General features: G+C 47.7%; 2 protein-coding genes across 2 annotated transcripts in view; one reads left to right on the plus strand and one right to left on the minus strand.

Moving 5' to 3' along the window:
- The window catches only part of LAMB3 (laminin subunit beta 3), a 40,253-nt gene extending 38,906 nt beyond the window's left edge, over nucleotides 1-1,347 (minus strand). Inside the window, exon 1 of the mRNA XM_036272654.1 lies at nucleotides 1,282-1,347. The gene's annotated coding sequence lies outside the window, so the exon portion shown is untranslated. The remainder of the gene's footprint in view (nucleotides 1-1,281) is intronic.
- Nucleotides 1,348-18,272: 16,925 nt separating this feature from the next.
- On the plus strand, nucleotides 18,273-19,174 carry G0S2 (G0/G1 switch 2). The gene is made up of 2 exons (XM_036273366.1): nucleotides 18,273-18,390; nucleotides 18,514-19,174. Exon 2 carries the CDS (start codon nucleotides 18,553-18,555, stop codon nucleotides 18,862-18,864), a length of 312 nt encoding a protein of 103 aa, XP_036129259.1. The 5' UTR covers nucleotides 18,273-18,390; nucleotides 18,514-18,552; the 3' UTR covers nucleotides 18,865-19,174.
- Nucleotides 19,175-20,419: the final 1,245 nt, after the last annotated feature.

A 20,419-nucleotide genomic window follows, 5' to 3' on the forward strand; every position in this document is an offset into this window, starting at 1 on the left:
TGCGGTACAGAGAGACCCAGGTTCAGTTCCCGCTAAGGGCACGTACCTCGGTTGCAGTTTGTCCCTGGCCCTGGTTGGTCGTGAGGGTGGCAGCCACTCAATGTGTCCCTTCACATCGATGTTTCTCTCTCTCTCTCTTCCTCTCTCTCCCTCCCGCTCTATCTGAACAAAAAATGGAAAAAAAAAAAAGACCCGGTATATAAAAACGTTTCTTTGAGCCCTTGCTACAACTCTTGGAGCTCTGGTGTGACTGTGGGCTCCTGGGGAGACAGTGTAGAAACATCTAGAACAGACCCCATATTTTGTTGTTTCCCACACTGACGGCCTCTCCTGTGTGGGCACGGGGGCAGAAGGTGCTGGGCTGCAGCGCCCTCGGGCCAGAGACTGGCACGTCCCAGCAGGGCCTCCCCTCACACCAACAGGAAGCTGCTGAGTGAGGACGTGCACCCTAGAAGGAGTGGAAGGAGAGGTGACTGGACACACGTCACGGCGCACTGACAGGATCACCCAGAGGGCATGATGACACGATGACACGACTTCCTCCTCACCCCAGGAAGGGGGATCCCCTCCCGAGGTCAGGCTCTCGGTCACCTTGGGGGAGCCTCAGCTCCTTCCGTCTTCCAGGGTACACCCCAAATGTCCTACCCCCGCCTTCCCACGGGGTACAGCCCAGCGCAGCCTGCAACTTGGTGGAGTGAAATGCTGGCGCATGGCTGGCTGGCTTCCCAGAGAGGAGGGAGGAAGAGCTTGGTTATTCTGCCAGGGTCACTGCCCTACCTTCCTCTGGCAGACGGGCCAACTCATGACCACGCCCCCTCCCCCCCCCCCAGCCACCTCTACCGCCCAGCCAGCGCTCTGGGAATCCGGTTCTCCAGACCTAAGTCCAACCTCTGTGACCTTTGAACACTCTTAAATCCCAGACCTAGTTCCAACACTGCTACTCCATAGAAGCATACACTTGGGCAAGCTCCTCTCTGGGCCTCAGTCTTGTCATTCATAAATAAAGGTGTTGGATTTCACTGGTTCTCAACCCAGGCTGCCCCTCAGAACTACTATAGAACTTAACCGATCAGATCCTTAAGCCAGGCCCCTCCCAGGGATTTAATTGGCTTGCAGAGGGGCAGGGACATTCCATATGTTTTCCAAGCTCCCCTGAAGCTCCCCCCCACCCCCTCCAACTGTAAGATGCTGTTCCCAGGGGCTGGTGGTTTTAGCACAGCAGTTAAAAGCCTCGACCTTGGAGTGAGAGAGGTGAAGGTTAAAGTCCGGTTTTACACTCACCAGCGGTGACTTTGGACGACCACAGCGAGTTGCCTCCAGTGGGAGCAGGTACCAATCTCCCTCGTGGTCCTTGTGAAGATTCAAGGAAACGATGCAAAGTGCCTGGCCAGGGGCAGCTCCGTGATGGTTCTGCGTCACTAACCGTGTTCGGGGCCATGATCAGCAGTCTTCACAGTCCTTGGTAACGAAAAGCAAATACCGCTCTCCTGCAGGTGTTTCTAGTTCACTTAAGAGGCAGTGAGCGGCGGTGCGGCTCCCCTCCTCCTCCCGCACGGGGCCCAGGCCTCAACCTGAGAACATGTGCTTTGTGCTTTCCACCTGCTCTGTCAGGGCTGCAAGCGCCCAGGAGCCAAAGCCTGCACCAGAAGGAAAAACGGAGAACTCAGGGGACACCCTGAGCTGAGCTCCCCAAGAAGGGTGATGCTTCTGGCCTTTCTGAACAGGGAAGAACAGAGAGTAGGGTAGGGGTTGTTTACAAACAGAAGACAGAGGAGCAAGGTATGTAGGTGACATTGTTTTATGGCTGCAAACATTAATAAAACCGGAGCTCAACTGCTGATTAAGACAGGAATCAAAGCAAGTCTGGACAGTAGGTTTGCTACTCAGCGTGGGGCAGATGTCCAGCAAGTCTGAGGGCCACAGAGAAACGGCTCTTTCTTTTCCTGGGCCTCTGCTTACACAGACCGAAGCCCGGTCAGCGTCCTCCCAGACAAGGGTGATGAGTCCTTATCTGATCTAACTCCTTCCCCTTAAAACATCGTTCAAAACGGACTCCCTTCTGGTCATCTAAAATACTGATAAAGAGGTTTAATGACCTGGGAGAATGTTTATGAGATACGATTAACTACTGGAGGGAGAGAGGGGTCAGAAACAAGTGTACAAGAAATCTACTTTATATAATTCTTTTCAAAACATTCAGCGAGAAGACAGGGTGAAAATATCCACTACGCTAACATTTTTCCATCTCTGTACTTCTCTGTGTCTTCCAGAATGAGCATATTTTACTAGAGTGATCAATAAAAATAAAGAAGTTTCGGGGAGGAGAGTGATTTCTCACCACCTACAAGTTACTAATCCTTCCTCTCTTTGCTCCCTCCTTTGCCCTGAACCCCTTCCACTAGCCCCACAGACTGTCTGAGAATTTGCTACAAGTTTCCAAATCATTGTAGATTTTGTAAGATACGGTTTCCCCTTCTTAAAAAGTCCAGTAGTGTTGCCTCTCGGGGCTGTTAGATTTCTTTACTCAAGAAAGCTCTTAGCATACTTTCTCAGTAAATGTATGCACTCGGGCTGGGGAGGGCAGGAAACATCGGCTTCCTGCTTGTATGTCTTAGGGCGAATGGAAAAGAAAGAAGAGTCTGTTCTCATTTACCTACATTTTTAAGGGGAGAGAGGAACTGAGGGTAGCTAAATATTTTTATTCTCACCCAAATGTGCCTCTCCCATGCAGCTGTCCCAGGACAATGCCACCTAATTCTGAGCTTTCCCGTCGCTCACGCAGAAATGTGTATACCCATCGGCTCACAGTGTTCAAGTGCAAATATGCGCTGGGGTTCATGAATGTGAGGTTCCAGCTCTGTCTCAGGGGTGCACTCTTTCCAACCAGAGACATCGCTCCTCGTAAGTAGGATTGACAGGTAAAATAGAGGGATCCCAGATAAATTTGAATCTCAGACAAACAAAGAACACCTTGTCAGTATAAGCAGACCCCAAATATTACATGGGGCATACTTATGCTAAAATGGTATTCATTGTTCATCTGCTATTCTAATTTTACTGGGCTCCTTCTATTTTGTTTGCTAAACCTGGCAACCGTACTTGCAGTACATTGTTCACCCATTCCCATGACTTCTAGACTTTTCCTAACCGAGTCACCTTCCTCTAGAAATTTCCCCATCTGTCAATAATCTTCCTGAAATATGATGCTTTGACGTGAACACAGGTGCCCTGGTGTCTGGATGCCTGATATCATGGTGGCCTCCTCTGGGCATGGGTCCCTTTACCAAAGGCCACTCCAGGTAAAGGACCAAGAGCTGAACTCGCGGTGCAGGGCTGGGCCTGATCCCCCGTCCTCTGGAGACTACAGGTATGCTTCCCTGGGCATTACAGGTTGTATTGACTCCTTTGCTTGATTTCTGCTCCAGACATAAATAGCTATGTGCTGCCCTGAAAGGACAGAGGGGAACAAAATAGTGTGCTCGAGGCACCATTCTGAACACTGTCTCCACAGTATCTTGTCAGCATCACAGCTTTTTAGAAGCTTCTTCAGGGAGATAGTGTTCCCATTTTTTTACAGTCTCAGCATGCATCATTAAGTAGCCTGCACAAGGTCACTGAGCGTTATGGACTGAATGTGCCCCACCCCCAACATTTATTTCTTGAAGCCCCACCCCAATGTGATGGTATTAGGAGGTGGAGGGCTTGGACAATAATGGGGTTTAAACGAGGTCATGTGGGTGAAGGCCTCAGAATGGAATTAGAGCCCCAACAAGGAGAGGAAGCAACACCAGAGGCCACCGCAAGAAGAAAGCCAGGCACGAGCTGTCACCAGGAACCCAGCGTCTTGAGCTTAGGCTTCCAGCCTCCAGAACCACGAGAAATAAATGTCTATTTCTTAGGCCACCCAGTCTGTGGTATTTTGTTACATCAGCCTGATGTGATAAAGACACAGAATTTGTGTTTTAGTCGGATTAGGCTAGGCTATGCTGCATGAATAAATTAGCCACGAAGTCTCAGCAGCTTAACACAAGCGTTTTTGTGTGGCTCCCTTAAACTGAGATGCAAGGCAGTGGTGAGGGGAGAGGTCCTCAGTTCTACACGGTCCCGCAGGGACTTCGCCGCCTGGGAGCTGCGCCCACCAGGACACGTGGCCCTATGGTCACAGCAGCAAGGTTAGAGGAGCATGAAGAACTCTCTCCCGTTATTCCATGCTTCAGCTCTGAAGCAGCAAAGTCACTCTGCTCACAACCTATGGCCCAGAACTACTCGCAGGACTCCTGGATGCCCTTCCTGTGTGCCCAGAAGAGGAGACGGAAGCAGGACGTAGGGACCACCTGGCACTGTCGACCACAACTACTGTATGGTGAAGCCAGAATCCTCTGCAGATCTGTGAGCTTCCAAAGTCTACGCTCTTTCCACTACCTTTGATCTGCCCAGACTGAAGGAAATCTCGCCAGAGGATAATCTGCAGCATGTGACCTCAAGAAGAAACAAACAAACGAAACAAAAGAACTGGTAGAAAAAATGGCCATGGTGAATGGTTTAGAGTTACAAAACCTAAAATATCATAAGATTGCCCTTCTGGAAAACTTCAGAAACATAGATGATGAGCTCTCTGGAAGTTATACCCGGAGGGTAAATATCTAGGAGACAAGCAGGCATTCCAGGCTGCGGGTGGGGCAGATCTCCCAGGAGACGATTCGGGTATGATGTAGGGTGACCAACCATTACAGCTTGCCAACACTCTCCTCACTTAAGCTCTGAAAGTTCTACGTCCCAGGACACATCTCAGTCCCAGAGAAGTGCCCGGTCACCTGGTTGACCACTGATACATTTTTCCCTCCCAGACAACTCTTGAAAGTATCACTCATTGGCTCAGTAAGCTCTGCTGAGATGCGCAGTGATCTGAGAAAGTGAACTTGGTTCTGAGTCCAGGGAAAACCTGGGTGTTAACAGCACATGAGAGTAAAACTGTCCCACAGGAAAGAACTCGGGAGGCTCCTGTACACATGTTGGCAGTCCTCTTCGTGGACCTGGGGGGAGGAAAGAGGACCCCAACAGGACTTTTGTTCTGCCACTGTGGACTGATGACAGGAGGCTTTTCCCATTTAAAGCACACCATGGACCCATACTGCGCTTACAGATGTATGAACATCTCTGTCTTTTTTGAGTCAAATACTGTTCAAACAGGTGTCTCACCTGAATTGGGGCTATTCTCGGGGTGGGGGGGGCATGCACACACACACACACAGGTATGCATGTAGATGCACTCATGCCCTTGCACTTTTACCCATTGCATATTGTCTCATTAGCTTTGCCCAAAGCTCCACGAGTTAAGTTGGATTCAAAACGCACTTTGACCTGTACACACGTCATTATCTCCAGATTAAAGTCCAGGGTTCAGAGCCAGGCACACAAGGTCCTGCTGAAAAAAAGCTGCATTTCTGGCCCAAATTCACACCGCCTTCTGATCCAGCTGCACTGCCCACTTGACCACACTTGGACTTGAATCATCTGGCTCAGTCTGCACTGCCCTCTCCACCTCTGTGTCCTTGGCTAAGTCCTAAATCTGAGACTCATTTCAGATTCCTGGGTAAGTGATAGCTTCTCTGCTATTCTCTGTCAATGCTTCCCAAACTCCAGCAGCCGACCTTACCGATACAATTTCATTAGCAATCAGTTCTGTTCTGTTTTATAAACCTCTTCTATCTCAAATTGACATAAAAGTTTTGCAACTTTTTGTCATTTTGTGATTTGTCTCCATACCTGAATTACAAACTCCTCGAGGACAGGGACAATTCTTGCTCACTCTTTTGTCTGTCTGTTTGTTTGTTTGTTTATCTTCACCCGAGGACATTTTTCTACTCTTTGCTCAGATAGAGTGAGAAGGAGAGAGAGAAACATCAATGTGAAAGGGACACAGCGAGGGGACACATCGAGTGGCTGCCACCCACATGACCCCAACCAGGGCTGGGGACAAACTGCAACTGAGGTACGTGCCCTTAGCAGGAACCGAACCTGGGTCTCTCTGGACCGCAGGCTGATGCTCTAACAGCTGAGCCAAACTGGCCAGGGCTTACTCACTCTTTTTATCCCCTAGTGAAGTACATAACCCAGTGTGTGCACATAGTAAGTGCTCAATAAATAGATATTGATTTATTAGTATAGATCCTTAGGGCAAGGGAAAACCTAACAAAAAGTGTTTGAAGAATATAATGCCACAAATATGACCTCATAATTCCCTGTCAAGACAACAAAGAGAGAAAATCATCTGAAAAAATAAATATTCCCCGCCTAAGAAGTGAAACCTGTGAAAATTCATGAAGAGGGATCACTGATCAGCTGACTTCCAAGGCTACGCTTCCTGCTCCATCTACATGGCTGGGACTTGGGGACACAAAAGCCAGGAAATCAAGCTGGAAGTACTTTTACTATTTGGAACTGACAGACTTCTGGGGTCAAGCCATAGATCCAGGTCCTCGAGGATGTGTATACCTGGAAGTAGAACAAACCGGACCTGCTGAAAAACTGGCGGAGAGAGACGAAGAAGAGAAGGAATAAAAGATGATTTCCATGTTTGGGACTTTAGGATTGGATGGACAGTGATGCCATTTACCAAGATGGGAAAGACTAAGAAAGGAACATGAATTTTTTTAAAGGAAAAAAGTCAAGAATTTTACTTTACGTCTATTAAGTTGAAGACACCCATTAGATATCCAAGAAGAGCTACCTATTTGACAGCTTAACACGGAAGCCTAGAGCTCATGAGAGAGAAACAAATTTCAGAGCCATTATCGCATAGAACTGTGCTGTCCTGTCCAATACGGTAGCCACTGGCCACACTTATGGCTTAAATTTAGATTAATTAAAATGAAATGAAATTATCCATTCCGCTTGCCAGTCACGTCAGCCACGTTTTCAGTGTTCGACAGCCACATGCAGCCAGTGGCTCCATGCTGGACCGTGCAGGTATGAAACACCTTCGTCACTGCTAACGTTTCTATAGGACAGCACTGGGTCTCAAACCACGGAACTGCAGGAACCGGTCTAGGACGCGGTCTACGGCTCTGGCTGCGTGATAGAATCACCCCAGGAATGCAGAGTGATTCATCATGGGGGGCTCCCAGGCAATGGCCATTTATAAAAGCTCCCAGAATGACTTCAGGGCTGGGCACCACTGACCTGGGAAATCACGTAGGCGGAGGAGAGGGAGCATGGTAGACCCTGGGGTACTCCAACACTAAGGGCAGCGATTCGCCACCGTGGCTGCACATTGCAATCACCGTTAGAGTTTTAAATGTTACTAATGTCGCCCAGGTGGTGTGGCTCAGTGGACTGCACACTGTCCCGTGGACTGAGAGGTCCCAGTTCGATTCCTGGTCAGGGCACAGGCATGGGTTGCGGGCTCAATCCCCAGTAAGAGGTGTGCAGGAGGCAGCCGATCGATGTTTCTCTCTCATGTTGATGTTTCTGTCTCCTTCTCCCTTTCTCTCTCTCTAAAAAATCAATAAAAACATATTTAAATAAATATATAATTAAATATTACTGATGTCTAAGCATCCTACTTAGAGGGATTTCTGATTTAACTGCGCTTAGTGTTCCCTGGTTTTCAGAAACTTAGAAAGCTCCCCAGGGATTCTAATGGGCATTCAAGGTTGAGAAACACCCACTGAAAGAGGTAAGATGTAACAAAGGAACCTCGGAGGAAGGAACTAATGTGGTAGGATGACAACCAGAGAGTGCAGTGGCCATAAAGCAATGAGTAAAATATAAAAATAAACAGTGTTTCCAGAAGGAAGAAATGGTTAAATCTGTTGAATACTAAAATTCAGTTCATTCAATAAGCAGCCTACAGTCTACTAGATTTTGGTGGAGTGGTGGGAGTGGAAACCATATGGCAGTGAGTAGAAAATATGAATGGTTGATGAAGAAACTGATGCAGTGATTGAAGACAACTGATAACAGTCTTGGTTATGAAGAGGAGCAAAGAGTCATGCAACAGAGGAATAGTGATTTGGGGTCATGGACTAGACTTTTTAAGATATTGGACTATGTACATTAATGAAATACTATAATAAAAGGAGGAAATAATTATTTAGGAAAGGGGAGGGATCTGGCAGGAAGTTCACTGCCTATCCAAAATCTATACCCTGTTTCCTCCTTGCTCGAGACCCCCAGTGTTTTTCAAGTATTCAGGGCAGCTGTCCTTTCCCCAGCTCAGAGATGAGCCCAAACCTATGGTTTTCAAGCTTTAGCATGCACCAAAATCACCTCGAGGACTTTTTACAACGAAGGTAGCTTGTTCTGCATGCGGAATTTGATCCAATAGGTTTGGAGTGAAGCTCGACAATCTGCATTTCTCTCCAGCTCTCAGATGATGTTGCTGCTGCTGTTCCCAGGGACAACCTCTGAGACCACTGGTCTAAACTCAGATTGGTAATCCGTTCCTTCGTAAGTAGTCTTAGGGATGGGCGTTCCTCCCGGTTCTGGCCAATGAAAGGAAGTCTCTCAGGGGATTCTAGGCAAGGTTTCTTCAATAAAAGCCTCTCTCCTTTCACTGAATGTTGTCATAGTGAATGAAATGCCTGGAACTCTGGCAACTATCTTGGAGCCATAATGTGAGCTAGATTATAACAAGTCTCCATGCTGGAGATATAAGATTGCGAAAATGGAAAGAACCTGGGTTCTTGACAATGTTACACTACTCAATTAACTGATCCTGAAATCCCTGTTTAGTGAGGTCATATATTTTTCTTATTGTTTAACCACTTTGAAATAGATTTTCTTACCTGTAGCCTAAAGCAACCTGAGTTATTCATGGACTCCCAAGATCTTAAGCAGATGAGTCAGGATCAGGGCTTCCTCCCTGATGATGTGACACAAGGTAGAGTTGACAGATTTGGTGGTTGGAAAAGTAAGTCACTCCTGTCTGATTTTTTCTACTTCACCAGGTCATGAGGCATCAGGGAAGAAGAGGATATAGCCAGTTTATGAAAAAGTCTTTTTAGAGAGTAATAAAGATAATTGACTTGGGAAACACAAAAAATTATAGCAGACTGCCCATTTGAAATTTGTGGTCTTTTTTTTTTTTTAATCTTTATTGTTGAATGTATTACAGATGTTCCTCATTTTTCCCCCATTGACCCCCTCCCGCCTTTTTCCACACTGTTGTCTGTGTTCATTGGTCATGCATATAAGTTCTTTGGTTTATTTCTTCCCACCATCTAACCCCCTTCTCTTTGAGTTTTGTCAGTCTAGCAACCAATTTGTTCTTCTTAATCCCTTCACCTTTTTCACCCATTCCCCCAACCCCCTTCCCAACTGGCAACCAACAAAATGTTCTCTGTATCTATGAGAATGTTTCTGTTCTGCTTGTTCATTTTGTTTGTAGATTCCACTGCTGATAGATATGTATTCATTGCCATTTTGTTTGTTCATATTTTTTATCTTTTTCTTCAAAAAGACCCTTCATTATTTCATATAATGACGGTTTGGTGGTCCTGAACTCCTTTAACTTTTTCTTATCTGGGAAACTCTTTATATGGCCATCGATTCTAAATGACAGCTTTGCAGGATAGAGTAATCTTAGTTGTAGGTTCTTGCTTTTCATCACTCTGAATATTTCTTGCCACTCCCTTCTGGCCTGCAGTTTCTTTTGAGAAATCAGCTGACAGTCTTATGGGAAGTCCCTTGTAGGTAACTGCTTTTCTCTTGCTGCTTTTAGGATTCTCTCTTTGTCTTGAACCTTTTGCATTATGATGATGATGTGTCTTGGTGTGGGCCTCTTGGGGTTCATCTTGTTTGGGACTCTCTGTGCTTCCTGGACTTGTATGTCTGTTTTCTTTACCAAGTTAGGGAATTTTTTTGCCATTATTGTTTCAAATGGGTTTTTGATTTCTCGTTCTCTCTCTTCTCCTTCTGGTACCCCCAAAATGTGAATGTTGGCACGCTTGAAGTTGTCCCAGAGGCTCCTTACACTCTCCTCAGTTTTTTGGCTTCTTTTTTCTTTTTGCTGTTCTGATTGGATATTTTTTGCTTCCTTGTATTCCCAATCGATAGTTTGCTTCTTGGCTTTACCTACTCTACTATTGAATCTGTGTAAATTAGTCTTTATTTTGGTTAGTGCCTCCTTCGTTTCTGACTGTGCATCGATCATTTCTGACTGGTTCTTCTTAATGCTCTTGAGGCCCTCACTGAGTTCATTGAGCATCCTTATAAGCAGTATTTTGAACTCAGCATCTGTTAGGTTGTTTATCTCCATTTCGCTTAGTTCTTTTCCTGGAGTTTTGTTCTGTTCTTTCATTTCGGACCTGTTTCTTTGTTTCCTCATTTTGGGCCTCTCTGAATTTGTTTCTGTGTATTACTTAACAAGAGGTATGGGGCTATCTGAGACCAGATGCTGCTTGTTTGAAATAATTTGGGAAAAACTTGAAGCAGGATCCAAGACAGGCCAATCCTATGGTTAAGCAACTGGCAACGCTTGGGTGGGCCTGAAAGTTGGGTGGGGCGGGGCCTCAGGGAGTCAGCAGGGCGGGGCTACCAGTGTGAGCCAGGTTGCTGGAGTCCCAGATATGGCAACTGTCTGCTGCCCCAGGGAAGGGTTCACCAAAGGAACAAATGCCTCTGACAACACGTTTGTCCTGGAGAAAGCCCCCTCTCCAGCCCTCGCTCCAGTGCCAAACAGCTCAGTTCTTCCCTGTATGTCTCTGGTGCCCTCGAGCTGCCTCCCTTCCAAGCCTAGAGGGAGAGAGTCCGATAAGTTCGTGCGCGGGCCCTTTAAGGAGCTGCCTGGGGCTCCAGCCGCTTCAGCCTCCCTGAGCCTCAGTTCCCGCTGGTTTTTCCAGCCAGAAGTTATGGGGACTCTCTTCCTGGCACTGGAACCCTGAGCAGGATACCTGGAGTGAGACGGGAACCCCTCAGTCCTCAGGGAGGACCTTCCCAGCCGAGATGTCCTCCTGATTTTTATCCGCCACACGTGGGTGTGGGGCCAGCCCATCCCCTCCGCCCCTCCTACCAGTCTGGATGTGGCTGCTGCTTTAATTCTGTAGTTGTAGGACTTCCATTCAGCTCGATTTCAGGCGGTTTTGAATAATGGTTGTTCTGTAGTTTAGTTGTAACTTTGATGTGATTGTGGGAGGATAGGATACTGCGTTTACCTACCCGCAGTCTTGACCAGAAGTCGAAATTTGTGGTCTTAAATTTACAGAAAATAAACAGTCAGCCTGATTGGGTAATTTACTCCAACAATGATCAACTGCTTGGGTATAGGTGCATATAGAACAGACATCTGACTCCAATCATGGTTAAGTCTTTCTAGGTGAATATAAAAGAAACAGAGAAGGTCAAGGGAGTACAATGTGTCTGCAAAGAAGTGCTTATGATGATGCACCATGGAATCTAAGCCAGGTTCTTTCCATCCTGGTTAGTCTTCTTAGTTTTTGTCGTTTTGAATGGGTTTTCTCCTGTCAACCCAGCAGGAGCTCCTAGCATGCAGCTTGTATTAGTTTTCAATTGCTACACAACAAATTACTACAAACTTAATAGCTTAAGACAAAATGCATGTATTGGCTCACACTTCTGTAGTCAGATGTCCGGTACAGCGATTCAGGGTCTCACAAAGCTAATAGTATCAAGTTGTCTGGTGAACTCCGCTCTCATCTGGATCTTCTTTCAAGCTGATGTAGTTGTAGAATAATTCAGTTCCTCATTGTGGTAGAAAGCAAATAAAAATCAAAGGTACTTAAGAGGTAGAATGGCAAGTCTTGGTGATAGTTTCCATGAGAGGTAACAGAGAGAGAGAGAGGAGTCAAGGATGTTTCCAGGCTTAGGATCTGAGCTACTAGATAGACAATGAAGCTGAAACTAAAAATGCTGGGGGTGCAAGTTTAAGGGGTAGAAATATCGAATTGGGCTTTAGACGTGGTAAGTTGGATACGCGCAAGATCCCCAAGTGGAGACGTAGCACCGACAGGGGAGGCACAGGCCTAGAGCTCAGATCTGCATGTCTGCTCAGAGGCAGTAGTGGAGGCCTTGGGGGTAAACAACTCAGTTTAGGTGGTTGAACCTAAAGAGAGCATGTAGAATAAGAAAAGAGGCCCCAGGCCTGAGTCCTGAGAACTACTGACATTTAGAGGTTGTATAAAAAGCAAAAGTGAGAAAAAGAACTGGGGAGTGTCCAAAATAGGGTAGGAGGGGAACTAGACTATGATATCACGGAAGCCCAGGAGACTGTGTTTCTAGACAAAGGGATGGTCAACAGTTCCTAGGTGCGGCATATGAGCTGGTCCATACAACCATTCACTATCTGGCTCCTGCCACCACTGCTTCATTTCCTGCCATTCCCCAAAGCCCATAACTTCTCCCGGACCGCACAATGCTTCTCTTGCACCCCCCCCCCCTTTTCATACGCTGTCCTTTCTCATTCCAGGCCTCCCCAACCCTGAATGCCCACTCTATCCCCAAGTTACCTGCTGAACACTGTCCACTCTTTAATGCCCTAAGCCGCCCAGGCATCACCCACTCTTGGGCCTTCTTTGACTACCTCCTTCCCAAATTGAATCAACATATTTCTGATTCTATTCTATTTGTTTACCTGGTATATATTTCCATTATTGTGCTTATCCTACTATAATATAATAACTTAGTTAATATCTGTGTCCTCTACTAGAATATGAGCTACTTCAGGGCAATTCTGTATTCTGCTTTCTATAACTACATAGGCTTAACACAGTATCGAATGCATGGCTAGCTTCAACACGTGTTTTTGGACCTTATTGCCGCCTGTATGTCACCTAGGGAATGTGAATGTCCTGAGCTGGGATAAAGGACTGTGGGAACTGCTGACATGGAGCAGGAGGTAAAGACAACTGAATAATAAAAGAATAATAACTGAATCAATAGCGAGTATCGATTGCTTCCTTTGTGCCAGACCACTACGCCCTTCATAATGCTCTAGCTCACTCCGTCTTCACCACACCCCATTTAATAGGTGCTATTGTCACTCTCACTTTACACCTTGGGAAATGGAGGCTGGAGAAGTCTGGTCAGGTCACTTTTCCAAGGTCAGACCCTGGTAAGAGGAGCCAAGGCTTAAACAAACCCAAGTCTGTTCAACTCCAGGTCCCTGCACTCGCAAGTCCAGATAACAGCCGAGCTTGGGGGAATTCCCGCATGCTTACTACAATCTGTAGAGCACAGGACCGTGGTTTAGAAGCGGTACATGGGCAGCAGCGTGCCCATGGCTACCCAAGGCTCCCAGCACATCTTGCAGGCACCGGCAACTGGTGGCTCCGCTTGACCAAAAGCCAGGAAGGACAAAAGCAAAATGTCTATGAAGAGTCTCTTCCTCCGAGTTGATTTGACAAGGGCCTGGTGTCCCAGGGCAAGTTGGCGGGATGCCCGAGAGTGAGCCAATCGCTGCAGCGTCAGACACTAAGCCGGGAGTGCAAGTGAAAGGTGAGGAACCCAGAGTGGAGGGAACTAAGCCAAGCTGCCAGGACTTGAGCAATTATAACCCCAAGGACAAACCACTCTGCCCAAAATAGCCTCCCAAGAGAGTTTTAACTGATCATTTTGAGTCTCTATCCCAGTACTGACTTTCAGGTCTGTGTATATAGCATTGATTGGGCCCCTATTATATGCTAGCACCATGAAAGGTACAAAGATATGGTCTTCCACACAGACAGGGCAGACCCACGGAAACAATGGAGAGCTGTATGCCAGTCCACAGCACAGTGCCAACCTGTGCAGTACCAGTCACAAAGGCAGTTGAAATTCACAGAAAGGTACGGTCAGGGTGTGCTGCCACAGGCGGTGGTGGCTTCCTGGAGAACATGAAATGAAGGAAGGAAGACAGAGTACAAAGAGAACAGTATTGCAGGAAAGAAAAAGAGTATAAGCCAAGGTGAGGAAGCAACAATGACCTCTTTGGCCGTGGGAAGCCCACCTGTGCAGCCAAGGGTTCTTGCTGGAGACGAATGAGAGAGCAAGTTAGATGAGTAGAGACGATGAGATCATGGAGGCCCTGGATTCCAAAAATATTGGCCGAGAAAATTCAATAGGCAGAATCCAGGAATTCATCATATGGGTGAGAAAGCATCCCAGGCTTTAAGAAGGCAATTAAGAACAAAAAATGTAATTTAGGAAGATTTATGTGGTGGTAGTGTTTGAAATGGATTAGAGAAGGAAGGACTAACAGCAAAAAAAAAAAAAAAACCTGTCCCCCAGCCCTGGTGGTTTGGTCAGTGGTTGAGCATCGACCCATGCACCAGGAGGTCGCCGGTTAGATTCCCAGTCAGAGCATACACCCAGGTGGGCCAGATCCCCTGTGGGGGGCATGCAGGAGGCGGTCAGTCTATAGTCTCTCTTATATCTGTGTTTCTATATCTCTCTTTCTCTCCCTCTCCCTTCCTCTCTCTCTAAAGTCTATAAAGAAAAAATATATTTTTTAAAAAACTGTCTCCCCTCCTCCCAAAAATCCTGAATACTTCTTTGAACATCCACTAAAGGTCTTACTGCATGCACACTTAATAAACATGGTTCTCCTCGTGCCAGGCTTCACAGTCCAGTGGGGATGACATTCAGTAATCCCATAGTTACCTATTAAGTACCTCCTATGTACCAAGGAATATACTGGGCCATGGAGATACAGGGAAGAACTAAACAAAGCCCAGGTTCTCATGAAGCTCATTTTCCAATGGACATGGAAGACAACACAAAAAGAAAACCAATAACTATATCAATATAAAGTCAGTACTAAGTGCTACTGAGAACAATAAAGCAGGGCACTGGGTGGAGGATGGTGGGATGAACTGGTTGGGGAAGGCCTCTCCAAGAAAATGCCACCATATTTCAAGCCCAGAGAATAGGTAAAATGGAGATGCCACTGCTAGAAATAAGGCTATTGAGAAGGTGACTTAGTGTGTACGGGGAACATGGGGAATCTTGTTTTAAGTGTGTCAAGCTTGTGATAAAAGCAAGATAACCACACAGAAATGTCTCTGGCTCTAGAATGCTAATCTTCAAGACCAGAGGAAGGTAAAGGTTAACTACGTAGAGTTAATAATCCTTCTCTCCAAAACAAATTTACATGAAGTGAAAGTAAGTCAAGGACTGAAAAAAATTGGCGTGTAAGATACACACTGGTTTTATGTGTCCCCTATGATGATCCTCTCCCTACAGCCTCATGGAGCCCCAGGGTGGGCAGTGACTCCAGTCGGCAGCAAGCAGCTGGTTAGTAAAGTACTACTAATAATAATTGAGATTCATACACAACCCACCCAAAGACCTCTGTCCTCTGCTCCTTCAATCTCCAACGCACAGTGGTAGGGACAGCTCTATTGTCTTCTGAACTTCCCCCTAAGACCACATGTCACCCCTTTGGGTTGTTTCCTTTGCAGATGGCTCTGGGTACTTCAATGTTTGGAAGAAACGGATTTGGAAAGCAAAATCAATTTTAAACTGGCCTTCTTTGTGTTCCTAGAAATGTTAAGAATTACATATTGGGGAAGACTCAAAGGTAGGGTTTCCAACTGTCCCAGCCTGCCTGGAATGGTCCCGGTTTCAGCACTGTTAAGTCATGCATCTTGGGGAAATCCCTCAGTCCTGGGCAAAGAGGGACAGTAGGTCAAGGAGGCTGGTCAGACTTTCAGAGCGATAACCCCTGTCTAACCTGTGTGATGCAACACAAGGCTTTACATCTCTAAAGTGACATCAGTGCTGTGAAGCCTGGGCTTAGTTTTCCAGGCCCTACCTAATCCCTAGAGGCTGGGTTCTCGTTCCCCACCCAGACAGAGACAGTCTCAGAAATTCCTAAGTAGGAGATGATCCTGGATTCCTCAGCCTCCTATTTCCCTCATCTCTCATTCAGCCCCAGCTAATACCTAAACCAAGAACACCAACTCCACAGGCAACCCCAATCCATGCCATTTTCTGTCCTCTCTGCCCAGCCCTGGCCAGCAAGCAGGTGGGGTCTGGGGGTCAAACTCTGATGATCAAAGAGGGAAAGCGAGGTGGTGATGTGCTTTACCACCAAAATTCACAAGAAAGGGGAACCCCAGAAAAATTACACAGTCTGCTGACCTTGAAAGACACATGGTTTGCGTCTTTGAGTTACAGAAACACCGGAAATACTTACTGACACCTTTATTTCGAAATGTGGGCTTCAAAGCTGGGCTGACTCACCTTCAGAGCATAAATCAGGTAAAAGCCCTGATATTAAGATGCACGTAATATATTCTTCCAAAAGCCACAATGTTTGCAACACTCATAGATCTTGGAAAAGCCTACAGATCATTTCTGCCAGTCATTAGAGACTTCTCCAAAAGTATAAGGAAGATTCAAAGAAAATGCTAAGACTGACATTAATCTCTTGCTTAGTCTCTTGTTATGGAATTTTCCTGCCTGACAAGGTTAAAAGAATAATAACCAAGAGATCCAATCTTCCAGAAATAATCCCTATTTGGCTCCTTGTCACCTTGACTGCTTGTGGACAGACAAAAGTGTAGACTGTTAAATAAGCTATTGAGCCCTGGCCAGTTTGGTTCAGCGGTTAGAGCATCGACCTGCGGTCCTGATAGACCCGGGTTCGGTTCCCGCTAAGGGCATGTACCTCGGTTGCAGTTTGTCCCCGGCCCCGGTTGGTCGTGCGGGTGGCAGCCACTCGATGTGTCCCTTTCACATGGATGTTTCTCTCTCTCTCTCTCTGTTCCTCTCTCTCCCTCCCACTCTACCTGAACAAAAAATGGAAAAATGTCCTCAGGTGAGGATAAAAATAAATAAATAAATAAGCTATTGAGTTAACCTTGCCCAATCTTCACAAACCAATCCTATATCCTGAACTATGAATAGCCAAGGCAAAGAGTAGTTGTATTGTTGCCTTTTTAAACTGAATTGTCCGGGAAATTGCCTCAGACCTCCAAAGAAAGATTACTGCTAAAATTTTCAGAGATTCAAATTTTTGATCCCTAAAACAGCTCTTCCTCCTGTCCCTCCAGAAGGGCTCAGCCCGAAGGATTGTGACAAGCTGTTGCAAGATTGCATCACTGACCTTTGCAATTTTCTGGCCAGTCTGATTTCCCCCTTCCTTCCCCTGCCCTCTCCCTTTGGCCTACCAGTTTCTCTTGTTCCTGACTTACTAACTCTGGCATATGGAGAACCAAAGCTAAATCAGAATACCACACACACACACACTCACACATGGCGATGGTGTTTAATCCTAATCACAATCAATCCGAATATCCTCACACTTCTGAGAGTACTCTCCAGTCTTTAACTTCTTACCCAAACTCTCTACTCTCACCCTTCTGCCCCTAAACTGTTTCTTTGATAAGCCCAGCTGGCACAGTGGCGCTGTACCCCCGGATCCTGGGAAGTGGCAAATAATGTTTGAGGACAGCATTACATACTTACATTCCAGACAAGCAAACTAATTTTTACTAACAGCCTCTCTTTTTTCTTTACCTGTCCCCCAGTCCCCAACATCACTTCTTAATTGGGAAGGGGGGTGGTTTGGATTTAATGGCAGTTCCCTGATACACAGAAATACATACACAAATTCCTGCAGAAACAGAGACTGACATCGCACACACACACCCGCACACCTGTGCATAACAGGGCACCTTCAATGAATAGTTCTCTATCTGGTGACCCTCACAAGGCAAGCACCTGTGCAGAAAACCAGTCAAGCCAGAAAGAAACGTTGTCAGCACACACTGCCTTATGTAGAGCCTGGAGACAGGACCTGTTCTTTACCGGGACCCCTCCCCCCTAGTCTTCTCCCCCACGGTCCCCCCAACTGTGGGAGGATGACAGCCCTTCTGAATAAAAACCAGTCGTTTTTTCGTTAGGTGGAACCCCAGATGTCCTCAATAGGGGATCCTTTTCAGGCTGCCCGGGAAGAGGGAGGCTGTGCACCCGCCCACACCCCTGAGAGTCAGGTCACAAGTGCGCGCAGACACCTCCCTGGGCTCGGGTTCTCACCCTTGCGTGCACCTGGCGCGGACCTCCCCGTGCAGGTCTGCCCTCCCCGGCACCCGGGCGGGGCCTGCCCCTCGTGGCCTTCCCCTGGGGGGCCCCCAGCTCACACCGCCCTGGCGTGCACAGCTCGTGGCCGCCGGCTCCTCCCCTCCCCCCTCGCTCCCTCCTCCCCTCCTCCGCCGCTGGCTGGAGCCGGGCAGGCCCCAGTCGGGGAGCCCGGGGAGCCCAGGGGGCGGGTCCAGCAGAAGGATTTAAGCGGCCGGCCGCGGGACGCTGACAGGGTGTCAGCTGCGGAGTCTCCACCTGGAAGAGCCGCGGCTGCCCAGGAGGAGGAGAACGCGGAGCCGCCGGACCCACGGACGCGCCCACTGCCCCCAGCTCGCGCTGCCTCCTAGGAGCTCGCTGCCGGTTCAGGTGAGCCGGCTGGGGTGGGCCCGGCGGGGCGCGGGGCCTTCCCTGGGGCTGAGGGAGAGGTGCTGGGCCGCTGGAGCCACCTGCAGCGACTGACGTCCCTGGGCCGCTCCGCTCCTCCCGCAGGTCCCTCCCGCAGGTCCCTCCCAAGAGCGCAGAGCCGGGATGGAGACGGTACAGGAGCTGATTCCTCTGGTCAAGGAGCTGATCGCCCAGAAGCCCAACCGGAGGCTGGTGAAGATGTACCTGCTGGGCGGCGTGCTGGCCTTGCTCAGCGCGGTGCTCTGCCTGGTGGGGACGGTGTGCAGTCCCTTCACCGCCGCCAGCCGCCTGCAGGACGAGGAGGCAGCCGTGGCCGAGCTGCGGGCCGCCCGGGAGCGCCAGGCCCCTCAGGCACAGGCCCTGCTGGAGAAGGGCAAGCAGCATGAAGCCATCGCCTGCAGCCGGGCCCTCGCCAACCGGCAGCACGCCTCCTAGAAACTGGGAGACCCGCAGTGGGGGAGAGGAGAGAGAGCGAGCCTGAGAGAAACAGAGACTGAGACTGAGACTGAATCAAGTAGGAGAGAGCAGGAGTCCTGTGCTGTTTGGACTTACTTCTGTGGAGCCACTGATTTCTAGAACTGAACGAGCTCACAGACCCACCGAAGGGAGTTTGGGAAGAGTTTTGCTGCTGTGCAGCACTGCTGATGACACGTGCATCTGTGATTTTGCACGAGGGCAGAAGGAGGAGAAATGCTTTTTATATTATTAATAATATTATTATCATTATTATTATTATTATTTTTACAATGACCACCATTTTGCATTTTGAAAAAGAAAACGTTTTGTAATGTATCTGTCTCTGGTTCCTGAGGGGCATGGTTCCCTGGGGTGGGGTGAGGGGCAGTAGGGGGGGCATGCTGGTGAAAGGGTCTCACCTGAGTGAGCACTGGAGGGAGCAGCTTCCTACAAGTCAGGCAACACTTTCTTCACTGCTAGAGACTCTGATATTCATATTCCAACCTTATTAGTCTGTTGAGGATTTGTTTTCGTTTCACATTAGGGGTAGAAAGAGAGAAACTTCCATAAGTCCCACCAGACTTAGCATTTTAAGATCAGAAGATAAATCAGCTTCTGAGCTAGAGTACCTGAATGGGAGATCATGATCATTGCTAGTGCAGGAAATCCATTTGTCATTTAACACCTGTGCACCAGAGGCTCCTCCGGCTGATACCCCTTCTTAACCATATGCTAGCAAGAGAAAGGGGGGGGGGGGGAAGGCAAAGGGGAGGGGAAAAGCAGCTAGCTGGGAGGAAAAGAGGGAAGGCAAGCTCTCAAGAACCATTGGATGTCTAGTTCTACCCAGCCTTCCTCCTTATGAACTCAAGTCACAGTAAGAGAAGCTGTAGGTTCGAAAAAGAAAAGACTAAAAAAAAAGAAAAAGAAAAGACTAGTTGTCACAGACCTAAGTCTTCTTCCTCCAGGGAATGAGATTACTTTGCAGTAATAACTAATTCAGTGTGTCCATAGTGCTCAATAAAGGACATTTTGAACAATGGCCCTTAAAGAGGTAGCTAGGGACATGGGTCTGATGCCACTCTCCTTGCAGTTGTAAAATGTCTCCTGCCCGCCCTGGCTGGTTTGGCTCAGCAGTTGGAGCATCAGCCTGTGGACCAGAGAGTCCTAGGTTCAGTTCCCGCTAGGCCCTAGTGGCTAGGGGCACATACCAAAAATAAATAAATAAATAAAGTAAAATGTCTCCTGCCCTAGCCAGGTACACACTTTCCACTCTTGTCATCAATAGCTATGTGTTTTTGCCCAACATACACGGTTCCTGTCATTGCCTCTGATCAGACTCTCTCCAGCACCACCACCCTCCCGCACACCCCTCCATTTTATTTCTGCCAGCTCAAATCCTACCTGGGGGATCCTGGCCCCAATCAAATGTCATCTCTCCCTGAAATGTATCCTTATCACTCCAAACAAAAGAACAATCAGACTGGGGTGAGTTAATCAAGGGCAAAGAGATGTATATATAGAGGGAGAAAAGAAT

The sequence above is a fragment of the Molossus molossus genome, unplaced genomic scaffold (genome assembly GCF_014108415.1).
Source record: "Molossus molossus isolate mMolMol1 unplaced genomic scaffold, mMolMol1.p scaffold_m16_p_20, whole genome shotgun sequence".
Lineage (NCBI taxonomy): Eukaryota > Metazoa > Chordata > Mammalia > Chiroptera > Molossidae > Molossus > Molossus molossus.